Here is a 16,442-nt window from a genome sequence, read left to right as displayed (position 1 = left end):
GTGGGTTTTTCTTGTCCTTCATCCCTTATAATTTTTTTTTCTTTAGTTAAGACATCAAGGAAAAAAATGGGGCTTTCTAAAATACTATGATATAAGAAGTTCAGTGCCCTGAGGGCCAATATAGGTCCTTTGCCTCCAGCACTTAGGATCCTAATGCCAATAAATTATTCATGAAGAGCTATTGATTGCATTTGGTGAAGCAGATAAGGAGAACAAACTTCTCTCAAGATACAGAGAAGCAATGCATGAAACTTGCCCTGGACCCCTGCTGCTGGCTACAGGATGAGGTTGGATGGAGGAGTCTTACCTGATTCCAAACTTTATGCTCCACTGCTAGGGGTTAGGGAATGAGGTTGTGCAAAACTCACTGTCTGGAACCCTGCTGCCCCAAAAGAAAGGATCTCTTTCTATGGGCCCCAAGGAATAGCCTCTCCACAGATAAAATGCTTCCCACCTGTCTATTCCTGTGGTGCCTTGTTGTTAGCACAAATTAGTTTATCAGATTAATTGGAAGCCAGTCCAGGTAGGGCCCCTGGTAAAGGCAAGGCTACACATACACTGTCTTCAACCAACTGGCCAGTCTGGGACAGTTTAGACTTGGGTGACCTCAGAGAACCAAAACAACTGATGGAAATCTAAGGAAACTCATTTTAGCTCAGAACAAAAGAGTCACTTTTTAACTCTTAGAGATGTTCAGTATGACAGGGTTGGGGATGTGGCTCAATGGTTGAGTGCCCCTGAGTTCAGTTCCCAGTACCACAAAAAAAGAAAGAAAAGGGGGGGGGGTCCAGTATGAGAATGGGCTACCTTGGTGAGGTAATGAGCCCTTTCACCTGGAGTCATTAAACAGCTAATTATCTGTCACATGCCTGAGGGTTGCTACACTGTGTGGGAGAGTAGGAGCATAGGAGCAGGACTGTTGAGGTCCCTCCATGTCCCCTTGCTTGGCTACCCCTAACATTGGTGGAGAGAAAAGAAGAGGTAGGTTACTGTGGGAGGGAGGGCCCAGAACTTGAGCAGAGGTGGCACTGGATAGAGTGGGGACTTGAGGGTCAGCAACACTGATAACACCAGCTCCTTTCAGATTGTATTTGCAGCCCTTGCCTTACTGTCCCAAACATGGCCTCCTTGACAGAGCTGCAAAGGGTATAGCTCCAAATCTGGAGATCTGAATGCCCATCATGACCTGGACTAGTAGACAGTGTGGCCTTGGGGACATTCTCACTTGGAAAATGAGAGGGTGGGATTTGATGAGTTCTTAGGGGCCATCTAGCTTTGGCAGTCTGTGTGACCTGCCTGCTCTTTCTGAGTAGGTCACTGAGGCAATGGCCCTGACTGGGGCTTCCCAGAACCACCACAGCCATCCTTTTGGTCTCTGTCCTGCCCCAATCTCTGGCTCCTGCTAACTAGGGTATTTTCCCCCCAACTTGCCACATTCTTGCCCTAAGTTTATTTTAGCACTATTGGATAGTACAGCAGAAAACTTGGGTTCTAAATCAGCCTGGACTTTAACATTAGCTGTGTGACTTTCAGTAAGTAACTTCCCTTTTCTGAGCCTTAGAAACCTTGTCTGTAAAACCAGAGCTGGACTCAAATAATCAGATTTCCTGGAATTAACTGCCTCGGGCTCTTTGGGGAGTCCCATTGCTGTTATTCTAGGGTCTAGAGAGCCCTCTACCCCAAGCTCTGCTCTGTAGCTGGCTCACAGGGTGGAAGACATCCGCTGACACTGGAAGGGAGGCTCTGAAGGGGACTCAGTAGACCCAGCCCCTGGCTCTGCCTGCCACCAAGCCCAGCTCCAGAGCCCCCCACTGGTGTTTCACTTGTCCATAAGAATCTCCTGCAATCTCTTTCCTTTGTAGTCGGTAAAAGAAATAGGCAAGGCTTGTTTTAGGAGTTTTTGAGGCTGGGGTAGTGTCCTGACTAAGTTCACACAGCAGAGAGGACACAAGTGACCACAGCTCAACTGAGTCTTGAGCCCTTTCCCCGGATGCACATACTGCACCCTCCCCCAGCTCCTGGGCTCTTCTCCACACCTTACTTCCCCCAGCCCTGGACCGCCAAGCAAGGATCTCCCAGGTGGACTGCTCCAAGGGCTCAGGCCAGGAGGCGCCTGAAAGCTGATCTCCAAGAGGGCGTGGCTCTGAAACAGGCAAATAAAAGCCTAGAGAATTGGCACCAGACTCTAGAGCAGCAGGAGGCGCCCGGAGCAAGCAGCAGTTCCTGGCCTGCGCTGGTGAGCTTGCCGAGGCAGGAGGAGCTCCAGAGGGCGGGAGATGCAGGCAAGGGCCCTGCAGGCCAAGATGGGGCAGGTGGAGGGAGGAAGATGTTTGCAGTCCAGATGGTGAGGATGATTCCAGCGCAGAATCACTGCAGAAGGCTGGAGGATGGACACACAAGTCCCATCCAGAGTGACCCACGCAGGGAGGCAGAGAGAAAAAACAGCCCCCTCAGGCATGTCTCACCTGTCAGAAAGACCAGCCAGCTCCGGCTCACTTACCTGCAGGCAGGAGCTATTTAAAGAACTCTCTCTCCCACCTGCACACCCCCTTAGAGACTTCCGCCCACTGTGCTTCAGGTGCCCATGGCGTCCCCTCAAGCCCTGCTCATCTGCCTGCTGGTCCTGGCAGTCACTGAAGGCTGGGATCAGGAGGCAGCCATCCCAGGTTGCCACTTGCACCGTGAGTAACTCTGGGACCAGAGAGCTAGGAATGAGGGTGGGAGCAGAGCTGACAGACTGGACATGGGCAGGCAGCACCCTAGAGGGACGCCCGGGGAGGCACAGATAGAGTGCTGGGGCTCGCCTTCCCAGAGGCACAGTCCACTGCTCCGTTTCCTCTCAGCCTTCAACGTGACAGTGCGCAGTGACCGCCAAGGCACCTGCCAGGGCTCCCATGTGGCACAGGCCTGCGTGGGCCACTGTGAATCCAGTGCCTTCCCTTCCCGGTATTCTGTGCTGGCGGCCAGTGGCTATCGACACAACATTACCTCTGTCTCCCAGTGCTGCACCATCAGCAGCCTGAAGAAGGTGAGGGGCGCTGGGGAGGTGGAGACAGAGGAGGTGGGGTCGAAGGTGGCCTGGAGGGTCCAGAACGTGGCTGGCTCCCCTCCACCACAGGTAAAGGTACAGCTGCAGTGTGTGGGGGACCGGAGGCGGGAGCTCGAGATCTTCACGGCCAGGGCCTGCCAGTGTGACATGTGTCGCCTCTCTCGCTTCTAGTTACTAGAAGGAGTTCCCATCCTGCTAGTGACTTGCTATTGAATTTTTTTAAATGAGGAGCTGCTCCAGCTCTGACCCTCCTGAGTTTGTGATGTCACCTCCCGAGAAGAGGGGTGTTTTTGCCTCTGCCTCGTCCCTGCCTGTCCCCCTTTACCAGTCCACGTCATGCCCCACCCCTAAATAAAGCAAGCAGTTGTTCAGTTTCTCTCTTTATTACGTCTACCCCCAGCCAGGGGAAGGAGGATAGACCATGGTTACTGTGACCCCCTTACCCCAGGACACTGTGAATCTCTTTTTGCCTGTGCCCTCGCCCCTCCCCCTGCCCAATAAATAAAAAGGGGACAAGGAAGTACAGGGCAAGGGACAGGAGGGAAGGAGGATGCCCCAGGGCCAGGACAGTGCCTGTGTTGAGGGTGCACAGGGCAGAATAAATAGATCATGGACCCCATGGTGGAGACGAGGAAGGACCTCATGCCGGCCCAGGGCAAGGGCAGGCGAGGCGCCCAGTGCCCTTGTCCTAGGCTGGGGGCAGAGCTGCATCCCCTGCAGCCTGAAGCCCTGCATTGCTGAGCAGGGGAATGTCCCTGATGGCAGCTTCCCAGCCAAGCTTGCCCTGGTCAAGTCTTGCCAAGAGGGCCTGAGAGTTCTGCTGCCAAGACCACCATCTTGTCCTCTTGTCCCCCAGTGAAAGCTGCCCACACAGGGCTGGGCAGGAAGTCCTCAGAGCCCACTCTGGCAAGGCCAGGGGTAGGTGTGCGCCTCTCTGGGCCCCTGGGCAGGAAAAGGGATGGGGGGACCGACAGCTCTGGTCTGGGTTTAGCTTCTCCCCTTTTGGGGGCTCTCTAGCTCTGACCCCCACTGGCAGCCACCTGGGGTGTAAGCCGTTGGAGAGGGGCCTCCCTGGCCCCCTGGGTCCCTTGTAGCCGGCGTAGCCGCAGCTCCTCCAAGCCTTGCCATAGCTCCTGCCGCTCCTGGGCCTTCTGCTGCTCCCTAGGGAGAGAGGATAAGGCAGCTCCCCCTACTGAGGCCCCCACACTCCATCCTCCACCCTGCCCTGCAAAACAGGGTGGCGGGGCACAGAATCATATTCTGTCCTTTAACTCTAGAGGAACCCTCTGCTTAGGAAAGAGCTGAGAACACGCCCAGCCTGTGGTCTAGGAGCTGCAGGGCATCAGAGCAGGAAGAACAGCTGGACGGCGCAGTGGGCAGCGGTGCAGGGACACGAGGGAGGGACTTAGAACTTCTGACCGCACTGGGTTGGGGGTCTTCTGCCGACCTCAGGGTCCAACCCGAGGGTCAGATTCCTTCCTGCTTTTCTCCCCCTCCCCCATGCCCAGCGCCCAGCACTCACTGCTGCTTCTCCAGCTTGTAGGAGGCCGTGAGCTCATCAAATAGCTTCCCGTTCATCTCCATGAAGGTCTTGAGCACATTGTAGATCAGAGACACGATGGTTCTTGGTGTGGTCAAGGATGGGGATTGAGATGATTACAACACCAATTTGACCCACTTCCCTGCCTATCCTGTTCCCCACACAGCACCCTGCTTCTCTGCCCATGCACCACCACCACCTTGGTCATCCTCCGCCACTGTCTCTGATCTTCTCCAGCTAGGAGCAGCCCCAGAGGCTGGGTTGGCTGTGTTCCCAGTGTTTAAGGGTGAAGTCAAAGCCTGGGCACTCACTGATTCCAGTGCTCCTTGGAGACTTGGTAGAGGGTCCCAAACACAGCAGGCAGCACAGTGTGGCAGTTGTCCTCAATGAGGCTCAGGATATACTCATTGTTCCAGAAATACAGAGCCCGCTCTGCAACCTGAGCCAGGCAAAGCGGTACAGAGAATGCCTGGTAGTGGCTTCTGCGTGGCAAGGATGGCCATCCATCTCTCCCTAAAGACCAGGCCCCTTGACCTCCACAATCCCCAACCCCAAGGGCTCTTTTGATCCACTGAGGGAGACAATGTGGTGAAGAGAGAAAAACACACAGCACCACGTTTGGGATCTACACCCAGGCAAATCCTCACTGACAGACTCCAGGCCACCCACAGGACCCTGGGAGGAATCCAGTCTCCACCTCGGTTGTCTGATCTATAAAATGGAGCTCATGATACCTACCTCCACTGGACTATTGTAAGAATGAAATGAAATACCAGACTGTTTAATGAAGGTAAGCTACTGGAGTCACTGAAGGAAGAAGTGACATCCATAGGGTTAGGATTCATAAAAATAAGAGAAGACTGGAGACGTAGGTCAGTGGCCAGAGCACCTGCCTAGCTTGTGCTAGGCCCTGGGTTTCATCCTAGCACCATGGGGAAAAATTAAAAAGACTAGAAGAGATTCTGTATACATGCAGAAGAGCAAGAGTTACAATAGCTGGGATAATGAGGGAAACCTGGCTGGGTTCTTAAGTGGGACTAATGAAATATAAGGGGATGAAGCCTGTAATCCCAGTGACTTGGGAGGCTGATTTAGGAGGACTGCAAGTTCAAGACTAGCCTTAGCAACTTAGTAAGATCCTGTCTCAAAACAAAAATTCAAAAAGGAGGAGGATGTAGCTCAGTGGTACAGTACTCTTGGTTTCAATCTTGAATCAGAAACAAACACAACCAACAAAAATACTAAGGCCACTAAGATAAGTGATAATACTCCATCCTGTTCTGGCTCAGTTTATCATGTTACGGTCATGATCTCTCTGATCCTCATTGCTACCCAGTGAAGAAACTGTTGTTGGCCCATTTTACAGATGAGGAAACCTGAATCAGATTCACAGTGGGGGGTGATATGCCCAAGGCTCTGCAGCCAGGAGAAGGAGATCTGAGGTTTGACCCTACATCTTCTGACCCTAAACCCAGCATCTCCCTATTATCAGACCCAAGACTGGAGGAGAAACTGAGGGAAGAGGGAACTATGTCAGGTAAATGGGCCAACCTTCCCAGACTACAGCACTGCCTCTACCCCACCTGTCCCTGCCCCATACCTGGAAATGGGGGCTGGATACACAGCGAGCCACCTGCTTGAAGAGGGGCTCCTGGATCTTCACGAACTGGGAGGGCTCGATGACATCAAGAATCTCTTCCATCTCCCCCAGAAACATCACCTAAGGGGACAGAGTGGCAATAGCTCACAGCTCCCCAGACACACACATACCTACCTGCCTCTGCAAGATGGCCCCCAACCTCCCTTTGGTGGGCATCAAAGCCCTTCTTCATACCTCTTTCTGGGTGCAGGTTTTGGGCCAGTATTTGAGCAGCCCCCGGATCACCTGTGGGGGTTGAGGCAGAAGAAAGTCAGACCTGCAGAGTGAGGGGCCCACCTTCCCCCAGAGGAACTCACGTGCTCTGTCAAGGTGGCGTCCTTCTCCAGGAACTGCACCACACAGTATGCCAGCTGCGGGCGTGGGGGGAGAGGGAGGAAGCCAGAGGTCATCTGGGGCCAGGTACCACTGCTGGGCACCCATCAGGTGCTCACCCACCCACTGCCTCTCACTCTGCTGGCCCAGCACTGCCAGCCTGCCAGGGCGGTACCCGCCAGGGAGCTGGGAATGCACGATGACCTCACAGGGGAAACGCTCGGCAACCAACCCTTATAAATTTTGCAAAAGATTCCATAATAGAGCTGCACATCGCAATCTTTGGGCTTATGGAGGGAGGAGAGTTTCGCTGAGCTTAGAGCAGGTAGAGGGAAGGCCTTGGGGGGCTTCAGAGCTGATGTCTGAGGTTGGCCTTAAAGGGCCAGTGGCAACTCCCTGAAGTGGAAAGAATTAGTGAAGACAACCAAGGTGAGATAGGATCCCACCGGTGTCAAGCCACTTCCTGGTCCTGTGGGCAGCCCTGACTCTGTCAGAAGTTCTGTTGAGGCAGGGCCAAGCCTGGGCCTCACCTGGGCGTGAAAGACAGACAGTGACTTGACGGAGTGCAGGGGGATCAGGACGCGAACAAGGAACTGCTTGTGCTCAGTCTTCAGGGGCAGCGCAAAGCCATTGATGATGCTAAGGAGGGGCCAGAAGAGAGGAGCAGGGCTCAGGTGACCAGGTCCCTAGTCCCTCCTCCCAGAACCCTGAGCTCTAGCTGAGGTCCCAGGACAATAACCTTCCTAAGATCTCCAGCAGCTCGGCCACACCATTGAAGTGCTCCAGTTCATAGATGAATCTGTGGGAGGAGAAGAATGTGGAAGGGCTCAGAGCATGGGTGAGCCCATCACCCATCAGCTATCCTACCTACTCACCCACCCACACTGCACACCTGTCCAACTCTCCGACTCAGAGGCCATTCTCCCTTCTCAGGGCCCCAGATCAGGCCCCCTGAGATCCACACCTACCTCAGCCCAGCCACCTCTGCCAACCTCATCTCTCTGCTACAAGGTGCTCCTGTTTGCCTTCCCACTGGCCCTGGCACTCTTTACCTGATCCCCACACATCCAGCAGGCACCCAGCCTACGACCTTCACTCTTCATACGGGTCAACCAAAGAAATGACAAACACTTAGAGCATCTACTCTGGACCCAGTAATTCATAAAATTCTCCTGAGAGGTAGGGCATATGAGAGCCATTACACAGATAAAGACATTGAGATTCAGCAACTAAATGATACTTGCCCCAGAGTTAATAAATGGGAAGTCTAATGGACTCCAAGCTCCTGCAGGACCTGGATCATGTCTTACCTCCTTTGTTGCTAATAACAATAAGAGCTAATGTTTCAGAGTCCCTGCCTTGGGCCAGGAACTATTCTGAGTGTTTGAAGACATCCCTTCATCTCTCCTTGGGCCCCAAGTTAGTTTAAGCAGTATCCCCATTTCAAAGTTAAGGAAATTAGGAAAGCTTAAGTGATTTGCCCAAGTTCCCCCAAATACTGGAACCAAATTCAAAAGCAGACCATCTAACACTAGAGCCATGAGCTCAACTACACGGTCATGTGGGTCTCCAACACTCACTGGATGTTGGTGTTCAATACATATTTGCAGAAAGAATCTCTCCAGGTCCTAAGGATCAATATGGTAAGGATCAAAAGATCTAGCTCTTAGGCGCCCCTGGTCTCAGAAAACTACTCTCTTGGCCTCTTTTTTCCCACCTATGAAATGCAAATAAACATTCATCCTCTGCTGACGTCTCAACCTTTTATAATCACTATTAGGTCATGGGGAAAGAACCTGATAAACCAGAATCCCACACAGACCCCAAAGCCTAGGAGGGCCTCAGTCTTCTCCCCAACTGGTCTGTCTCCCTCCTTCCCAGGGCTTTTCTTGGGCAGGCAGCAGCTACTCACCGGAGAAAGATATGGTTGCACTGTTTGCGGATGTAGGCCCGGAGACCCAGGAACTTGCCATACACGCGGTGCAAGATGGTCTTGAGGTACTCACGCTCCCGGGGGTCCTCACTATCAAAGAGCTCCAGGAGCTGTGGAACACAGGGTGTGGGGTCAGGTGAGAGGTCAACACCAGGCGGCTTCCATCCTGTTGCATGGCCCTCGGAGAGCCTGCCCCTGCCCCATGGTACCACCCAGCCAGGGCTCCCCACATTACCATCAGGACAAACTTTTGATCCACATATCTCTTGGCCACGGAGGGCTGAAAGTCTGGACTCTCCAAGAAACGCAGGAAAAACTCATATACCAGCTAAGGGAAGGGACAAACAGATCAATCCAGCCACAGCCTCACCCACTCAGCCCACCCTGTGACCTTCATCTAATAGTTTAGGGGCTAAGCAGACCCTCCCTGACTGAAGCTCTTCTGAGGTGTGGACCCCTGCCTGCCCCACCCTTCACACCTGCAGATGTGGCCAGGAAGGCTCAAGGTTGGGCTCATCCTCTTCAGGGTCAAATTCAGGATTCTCACTGGGTGGCAAGGTCCGGAAGATATTCACTGAGATCTGGGGAGCAGAGTCAGGGATGATTCCTTGAAGGCAGAAGCTGGGGAGGTCCCTCATCCAATGTCCTAATGGGTCAGAACTGGCACCTGCCCCAGCAAGGTGCCAAATTCACTCCTCGGGCAGGGGCAACAGTGAGGGAGACATGGTTGCCAGCAGTAAGCCCACAGGCATTCTGGGCAAGAAAAAGGAGATTTCCGGCTTGGTCACTGAAAGAGACTTCATAGGAGGGACACCACCAGAGCTGGGCCACAGAAGTTAAGTGACACGGGGGACAGTCGCTCCAGGTCTAGCTTGCATAAGCAAAGGTATGGAGGTAGGATGTACAAGGAGGCCCCGAGTGGGTTCTGGGCAGCAGTGGGGTTCAGGGGAGACAGAGGACATGGGCTCTGAGGCCAAGCTGTAGGGTGTAGGGTTTACTCTTAGCACAGGGTCTTACAGGTGGGTCAGTAGGGGTTCATGTATCCCCCCAGCAGTCCCTCAGAGGCTGGGCCCGGTGCTCACCATGCGGATGATGTCTGGGTAGACAGGCTCGATGAGGACGCCCCGGGTGCTCCCCACACATTCCACCAGCTCATTGAGTGCCGCCCGCTTCACCTCCTTCCCCTTTAGGTCAGCCACACAGTCCAAAAAGTCAAACATCACCCCACACTGGGCCAGCTTCCGGCTCAGCAGCTCATGCAGTTCAGAGGCTGGCACATCTAAGGAGGGACAGACAGGGGGGCTGAGCCTGGACCCAGCTGCCAGGGCTCCTAATCCCTAGGGCCAGCTTCTGCTGCCCCCAGACCCCATGCTCTAATGCTGTCTCCTACTCCCTGCAGAGAATAAGCATCTCCTGTCCCATCCTCCACTCCTGGGGGTCAGGGGTCTTCCTCATTTTCTCTTAATCCAGGTTCAGAGACTCCGTAATGTTAAGCAAGACCACAAAGCCTGGTTATATGGGCTTTCCAAAAATAGCCTCTGCCTCCCTCTCCTAGGTGGCACCCTGTTCAATGAGCCAGAAGTGGGGAGGGGCTCAAGGGTGAACGTGGGGACTACATGATGATCACCAGGAACCACTCCAAGCACCTGCCCCAGGACACAGACAGCTGGCTGGGCTGATAGTGGCCTCCTGGAACCCAGGCTGTGTGCCCCACCCTTGGCCCTGGCCTGCCCCCCAGAGTGGCACCACCTCCGGATGCCCCACCTCCAGGGATGACAGGCCAGTCAGGCCATGCGTCAGCAGAGGGCTGAAGGGCTGGAGGTCAGTTCCAATGGTGGAATCCCAAACTCAGCAGGACCACCAAACTCCCTCTGACGGCTGCTTCTCCTCTCACTGCCCCCATCCTTGCTGGTCCCCTCATGGGCTCAGGTACCCTGGCAGTCAGCAGCTGGCTCACCTTTGAGCAGAGGCAGTGGAGTGAGCTCTTGCTGGTTGCTCTGATAGCGGAACTGAGAGGAGCTGTGGGAGCGACGGGGCCGGGCCCTACGCAGGGAACGGCGGGAGAAGCCATCCACCTTGTCAGGTGGTGGCACAGGCGACAGCCCAGGAGATGAGGGGCTGGTAGGGGTGCTCGCAGGGGGCAGCTTCGTCTCCATGGCAGGCAGGCAGCAGCTCAAGCTTTCAGAGCCCCTGGGATTGCCCCAGGGCCCAGAGGATGCTGGGTGAGGCTGAGTGGACTAACTTGGGCCCATTCTGTTGTGTGGGGGGGGGCACAACCACAGTCTTGGGCCCCCCCCCCAGGGCCTTAGGCAACTGCCCAGTCCTGGGGGGCAGGCAGGGTGGAAAGGAGATGGCTCAGGCCTCAGGTCCTTCCTGGGAGTCCAGAAGAGTCCAGTCAGGGTTCCCACTCTGCTCTTGTGAGAAGTCAAGGCAAGAAGGTCAGCAAGAGACGACCTGGGCTGCTGCAGCTGGGTGCCCAGTCTTCTTTTCCCTCCAACCCCTGGCATACCCCCAAATAGGGGTGCATCCCCTTCCCACTATGGACAGGTCCCTCCCTTCTCCCTGACTGAAAGGCTCCAGGGCTCTAAAATAACCCTTCCAAAACAGGGCCTATTCCCCAAGCCAGCCCCTTACTCAGATTGCGGGGTGGGGGGGTGGGGGGTGGCATCCTCATCCCTAATCCCTTAGAGAAATGGGAGATCCTGCTCCACTAGTGCGGGCCACCGTGGACTCACCCAAGAATGGGGACCCCGTCCCCATGCCAGCCCTTTCTAGACCCCAACACCCTCCCCAAAACTCAGCTCCTCCTTCCTGGCCCTGCAAAAACCTCATAGAGCAGGGACACTCACTTCTCAGAAGCCCAGACTTTGGTCGCGGACCTCCCGGGGCTGCCCGCTGGGGAGCGGGGAGGCGATTCAGGGCTCCTTCGCAGCAGTTCCGCCGCTCGGGGCGCTGGGGCTGGGCGGCGGCGCTCCTGGGTTCTCTCTGGGGCTCCGGGGGGGCTGGAGCATGCCCCGGCTCAGCCCCGCGTCGGGGCCGGGCGCACGGCGGGCTCGGGGCTGGCCCGGGCAGCGCGCGGACCTCTGCTGACGTCCCGGGACTCGGGTGCCGCGCGGCGCAGCGCAGGGGGAGCCCGGGCTCTGGGCGCACCGGCACCCGCCGCCCAGCTGCTCAGGATGACATCAAGTCACCTCCCCCCTCCCGGCCCGCACCTCCCCGCGACTGGGGGGGCTGCGTCAGGAAGGACCCGGGGCCGCTGGGAAATGTAGTCCCCGCCGCGCTTAAAGGGAGCGACCAGAGCGAAGGGGTAACACCTGAGCACGGGCTCCGCGGCAGGGGCTGAGGCTCTGGAACCCGGAGAACGGAATGGGACGGGTTCCAGCCGGGGCTGGATGCCTGGATTCTGCGTAGGGAAAGAGGAGGACGCAGGAGTTTGCACCAGGAAACTGAGAATGATGCCAGTACGCTGGCAGGAAGGAGGCCCAGCGCGCTATAGCAGGCCGGAGAATTTGACCTGGGCCATCTGTGCTCCCAGGCCATCCTCATAAGACCCCCGCCCTCACCCCCAATGGCCTGGCACTTCCGAAACCCTCTGTAACCGGCACAGGACCAGTTAATAGTCCGAGGTGCCCCAATGCCTGCTGGGAGGGGTGTGGTTTGCCAGAGGCTGCTGGGAAATGCAGTCCATCCTCAGGCCTGCAGTCCCCCTCCCACCTCTTGCTGTCTGCGGTGACATCATGGTCTGTGGTTTAAAGGGCCAGTCCTGGAGTGGCAAAGCATCAGAGCAGGTGCTCCTCCGGAGCTGCCACCCACCCCAGGCAGCCTGACCTCCCAGGTGGATGTCTCCAGCCATCCTGTCCTCAAGATGTGCTGGGGAGGAAGGTACAAAACCAAACCGTATGACTTGGTATCCAAGGCACAGCTAGAATTCCAGAAGTTTGATATTCTGGACAGAAGTTCCCAGTCTGCAGTCCTGGGCTCCCTTACTGAAACGTGGGGTCCCCACATCCTCTTTATTTCCCTGAACTGCTGTGAAATCTCCACCCTGAAGTTTTGTCTGGATGAACAACTGGTCTATGCTGAGCAGCAAGAGAGGGTAATGAAGCTGGACAATGAGGTCAGGGAGGTTCTGGGGCCTTTTTAGAGTCTGTGCCACCTTGCTTTGAGCCCTTGTGACCATTCCATGCTACAGAGGAAACCTGGGTGCTCAAGAGATACCCACCTTCTAGAGCAACAGAAGGCAGAGGCCTTTACTAAGGGCCACAGTTTCCTGGGTGGGATCCAGGACCTTATCCCTGGAGACCTGGACAGCGCCCCTCTTGCTCATAAATCTTCATCAGCCTTGCCCTTGGTGTCTTCATCTGCAAAGGGGAGTCCCAAATCTCTCTGCTTACTCACCTCCGGGCTCAGAAGGCAAAGACTTTCCCATATGCACAACAAGTGAGAGGAACAGACCCACAGAGCCTCCTACTGCCAGGCCGGGAGCTGGAGGTTCAGGCAAGATTGCCTTGCCCAAGGTCACACAGCCTATCATCAAAAGCAGTGACCAGGACTGAGGGCAGAGGTGCACTCCTGTAATTCTAGCAACTGGGGAGTCTGAGATAGGAGGATCACAAGCTTGAGGCAAGCCTTGGCGTCTTAGTGAGAACCCTGTCTCAGTAATCATAATAATAATAACATTAAATTAAAAGGGCTGGGATGTAGATCAGTGGTAAAGTCTCCCTGGTCCATCCCAGTATGCCTCTCCTCTAGATTACAGCCTCCAGGGACCAGGCCTCCACCTCCCAGCTAACTTCAGCCTCCCACTGTAGACCCCTGGACTATGGTCTGAAGGCCAGGGTAACCATGGAGGGTGGGGGCTTTGTACAAAGTAGGTGCTCTGTTTGAAGATTGGGTACAAAAAGGGCAGAAGAGAGTCATAAGATTCTAGAAGTGATATTTATTTTGGGGGGTATTGTGTATGTGTGTGTGTGTGTGAGAGAGAGAGAGAGAGAGAAAGTATATATGTGTGTGTGTCTGGTGCTGGGGGTCTGCCTGGGCCCTCTCCCATGCTGGAAGCACTCTGATGCTGAGCTACCCCCCAGCTCCAGAAGTGACATTTGAACTTGGTCTCAAAATAAGCACAATGTCAACTGGGGGGTGCAGTGTTAAAATTTTTTTCTTCTATTTTTAATATCTCTCTTGAGATGTCATAGACATACCATAAAGTTTACCATTTTTTTAGTTGTTTAATGGGTGTATTATGTCAGTATTGCCAGATGAAAAAGGTCTGAGGATGGCGTACACAACAGTGTGAATATACCTAAAGTACCAAACTGTACACTTAAGAACAGCATTAATTAAGGTGGGCCACTCATGGTGGTGCCAGCCTATAATCCTAGTGATGTAGGAAGCTGAGGCAGGAGGACCATGAGTATGAGGCCAGCCTCAGCAATTTAGTGAGGGTCTAAACAACTTAGAAGACCCTGTCTCAAAATGAAAAACAAAAAGGGCTAGTGATATGGCTCCGTTGTTGGCACCCCACCCCCAGGTTCAATCCCTGATACAAACAAAACAAAATAAAAACAGCATAAGATGGGAAGAAAACTTAGCATGGTGGCACACATCTGTAATCCCAGCAGCTTGGGAGGCTGAGGCAGGAGGATAGTGAATCAAAGTTAGCCTCAGCATGTTTGTTTTTTTTTTCACACAATACCTTTATTTTATTTGTTTATTTTTATGTGGTGCCAAGGAATGAACCCAGGGCCTCGTAAGTACCAGGCGAGCACTCTACCTCTGAGCTACAACCCCAGCCCCAGCCTCATCAATTTATCAAGACCCTGTCTCTAAATAAAAAGTACAAAAAGGGCTGGGGGTGTGGCTCAGTGGTTAAGTGCCCCTGGATTCAATCCCTGGTATCAAAACAAAAAGGCTGGGAAAAGTTTTTTTATTTTTATTTTTTTTCTTTTTCTATACTAGAGATTGAACCCAGGACCTTTCACATACTAGGCAATAACTCTATCACTGAGCTACATCTCTATATCTCTATCCCTTTAATTTTTTTTTAAGAGAGAGAGAGAGGAGAGAGAGAGAGAGAGAGAATTTTAATTTTTTTCTTTTCTTTTCTTTTTTTTTTAGTTTTCAGCGGACACATCTTTGTTTGTATGTGGTGCTGAGAATCGAACCCCAGGCTGCACGGATGCCAGGCGAGCGCGCTACCGCTTGAGCCACATCCCCAGTCCTATCCCTTTAAATTAAATTAATTATATATATATATATATATATATATATATATATATATATATATATATATATAATTTTTTTTAATTGTAGATAACACAATACCTTTACTTTATTTATCCATTTTTATGTGGTGCTGAGGATCGAACCCAGTGCCTCACACATGCTAGGCAAGTGCTCTACTGCCAAGCCACAACCCCAGACCCCTTTTAAATTTTTTATTTTGAGACAAGGTCTCCCTAAGTTGCCCAGGCTGGCCTCAAACTTATGATGCTTCTACCCCAGCCTCCCCAGCAACTGGGATTACAGGCACATGCCACTGTCCCTGGTAAGATGGTAAAGTTTATATGGCGTGTTTTACTACAATTCAAACAAAATGTATCACATTGTGATATATGCAGTGACGGAAATATATTCAAAACAAAAGAAAATATGAAAAAAACTTCATCCATTTCAGTTGTAGGATTCAGTGGTTCCTGCTTTGTTTCGTTCAGTTGGGAGGTTGAACCCAGGGCACCCCACAATCCTGGGTACATACCCAGAACTTTTTTTTTTTTGGTGGGGGGAGGGAAACATGGTCTTATTAAGTTGCCCCAGGCTGGCCTTGACTTGGGATCCTTCTACATCAGCCTCCTAGAACTAGTTGGGATTATAGGCGTGTGCCACCCTGCCAGTCAACTCAGTGGTGTTTAGTATACTCAGATAAGAATTTCTTTTCAGGTGCATCAAGATCTCACTGTATCTGATTGCCTCTGAGCTACCCTCAATGAGCTCCTTTGGCCTGAACCCCTGTTCTTTGCCATTTCCTGGAATCCTCCCTCCAACCCCACCCAGCCTTGTGTTCTAGCTTATCTTCCTTCTAGAAATCTCTTCCCTCTGACAAAATCCAGGCCTCCATCAAGGGCCAAATCAAAAGCCACAACTCTTTCCACACCCATCCTGACCCTACAGGTGGGATCCTGAAAGGTAGGCCTCCCTAGGAAGATTCTGAAGTCTCCTGAAGCCTAGAGCACCTTTACGTGTTGTGTTTCCACCTTATCTAAGGTGCCCCTCCTAGGACCCCTTGGGCAAAAGCCTGTCCCTCCCTGTTTTCCCTCTGGGGAGGAATCCTGGCTGCATCCCTCCCCAGACCCCTTGAGTTTCCTGGGAAACTGGATCCTGGGATCCAGTATTGTCATCCAGTAGAAGTCCTCCGATGTGGTTCCAGGGCCTACGTATTTGGGACAGCTGGGACCTGAAGTGGGGCCTGGGACTCCATCCCAGAAACACCCCAGCGGGGACCTCAACACCACCTTCCCTCCCAAGAGGCTACTGGCTCTTTTATTCTGCCAGTATTTTGTGTTCACTGATTTGCTTCTGGCTGCTCCAGGGCCTAGGCTCGGTTGGGCACCACTCTTTGGAGTTGGTTTTCTTTGGAGCTTGTGGTGAATTATCTGGGGAAGGTGGCAGAAGGAACTTTGTGTCCCCTCTCCTTCCTAGTGCCGTGCTGTGGCTCCCACACTGTACTGGGAATTGGGCTCAGGGGTGGACTCCCAGGCACTTACTTCTAAGAGGCACATGTGGTAGCCAATCAAGTTACAATGAGAGCAGATGTGAACACAGCCTGGCCCTGCCACCTCAGGGAACACTGGGACTAGGGAGTGATCCTGTGTCCCACTGCAGGTAGTGCTCCCAATCTCACAGCAGGGGAGTCGTGATTGACCCTACTAGACTGGACACTTTCCTGAAC

At 53.4% G+C, this 16,442-nt stretch overlaps 2 protein-coding genes across 3 annotated transcripts; one reads left to right on the top strand and one right to left on the bottom strand.

Moving 5' to 3' along the window:
- Positions 1-798: 798 nt before the first annotated feature.
- On the top strand, positions 799-3,220 carry Gpha2 (glycoprotein hormone subunit alpha 2). The gene is made up of 4 exons (XM_076842941.1): positions 799-816; positions 2,579-2,681; positions 2,844-3,028; positions 3,119-3,220. Exons 1-4 carry the CDS (start codon positions 799-801, stop codon positions 3,218-3,220), a joined length of 408 nt encoding a protein of 135 aa, XP_076699056.1.
- Positions 3,221-3,413: 193 nt separating this feature from the next.
- On the bottom strand, positions 3,414-11,685 carry Ppp2r5b (protein phosphatase 2 regulatory subunit B'beta). 2 transcript variants are annotated; one of them, XM_076847519.2, is made up of 14 exons: positions 11,344-11,685; positions 10,452-10,908; positions 9,577-9,773; positions 8,974-9,075; positions 8,730-8,822; positions 8,474-8,604; positions 7,301-7,360; positions 7,092-7,200; positions 6,546-6,599; positions 6,424-6,474; positions 6,190-6,309; positions 4,901-5,028; positions 4,572-4,673; positions 3,414-4,210 (listed from the first exon to the last, which is right to left on the bottom strand). In XM_076847519.2, the coding sequence occupies exons 2-14, from the start codon at positions 10,648-10,650 to the stop codon at positions 4,063-4,065; spliced, it is 1,494 nt and encodes a 497-aa protein (XP_076703634.1). In that variant the 5' UTR covers positions 10,651-10,908; positions 11,344-11,685; the 3' UTR covers positions 3,414-4,062. The 2 variants fall into 2 exon arrangements, with proteins under 2 accessions (XP_076703634.1, XP_076703635.1); XM_076847520.2 differs by having other exon boundaries at positions 10,452-10,903.
- Between the last annotated feature and the right edge of the window lie 4,757 nt (positions 11,686-16,442).

Source organism: Callospermophilus lateralis, chromosome 2 (assembly GCF_048772815.1).
Source record: "Callospermophilus lateralis isolate mCalLat2 chromosome 2, mCalLat2.hap1, whole genome shotgun sequence".
In the NCBI taxonomy this organism is placed as follows: domain Eukaryota; kingdom Metazoa; phylum Chordata; class Mammalia; order Rodentia; family Sciuridae; genus Callospermophilus; species Callospermophilus lateralis.
Note: the sequence above shows the minus strand (reverse complement) of the source record. Positions and strands in the feature narration are given on the sequence as shown.

Bases quoted from the DNA above. Each gene is read 5' to 3' on its own strand.
- Ppp2r5b (XM_076847519.2), bottom strand. From the start codon at position 10,650: ATGGAGACGAAGCTGCCCCCTGCGAGCACCCCTACCAGCCCCTCATCT. The intron at 8,605-8,729 runs GTAATGTGGGGA...TGTGTTCCACAG, and splicing joins ATCAAAAGTTTGTCCTGATG to CTCCTGGAGCTCTTTGATAG. The intron at 4,211-4,571 runs GTGAGTGCTGGG...CTCTCTCCCTAG, and splicing joins TACAAGCTGGAGAAGCAGCA to GGAGCAGCAGAAGGCCCAGG.
- Gpha2 (XM_076842941.1), top strand. The intron at 2,682-2,843 runs GTGAGTAACTCT...GTTTCCTCTCAG, and splicing joins CCCAGGTTGCCACTTGCACC to CCTTCAACGTGACAGTGCGC. The intron at 3,029-3,118 runs GTGAGGGGCGCT...CCTCCACCACAG, and splicing joins CCATCAGCAGCCTGAAGAAG to GTAAAGGTACAGCTGCAGTG.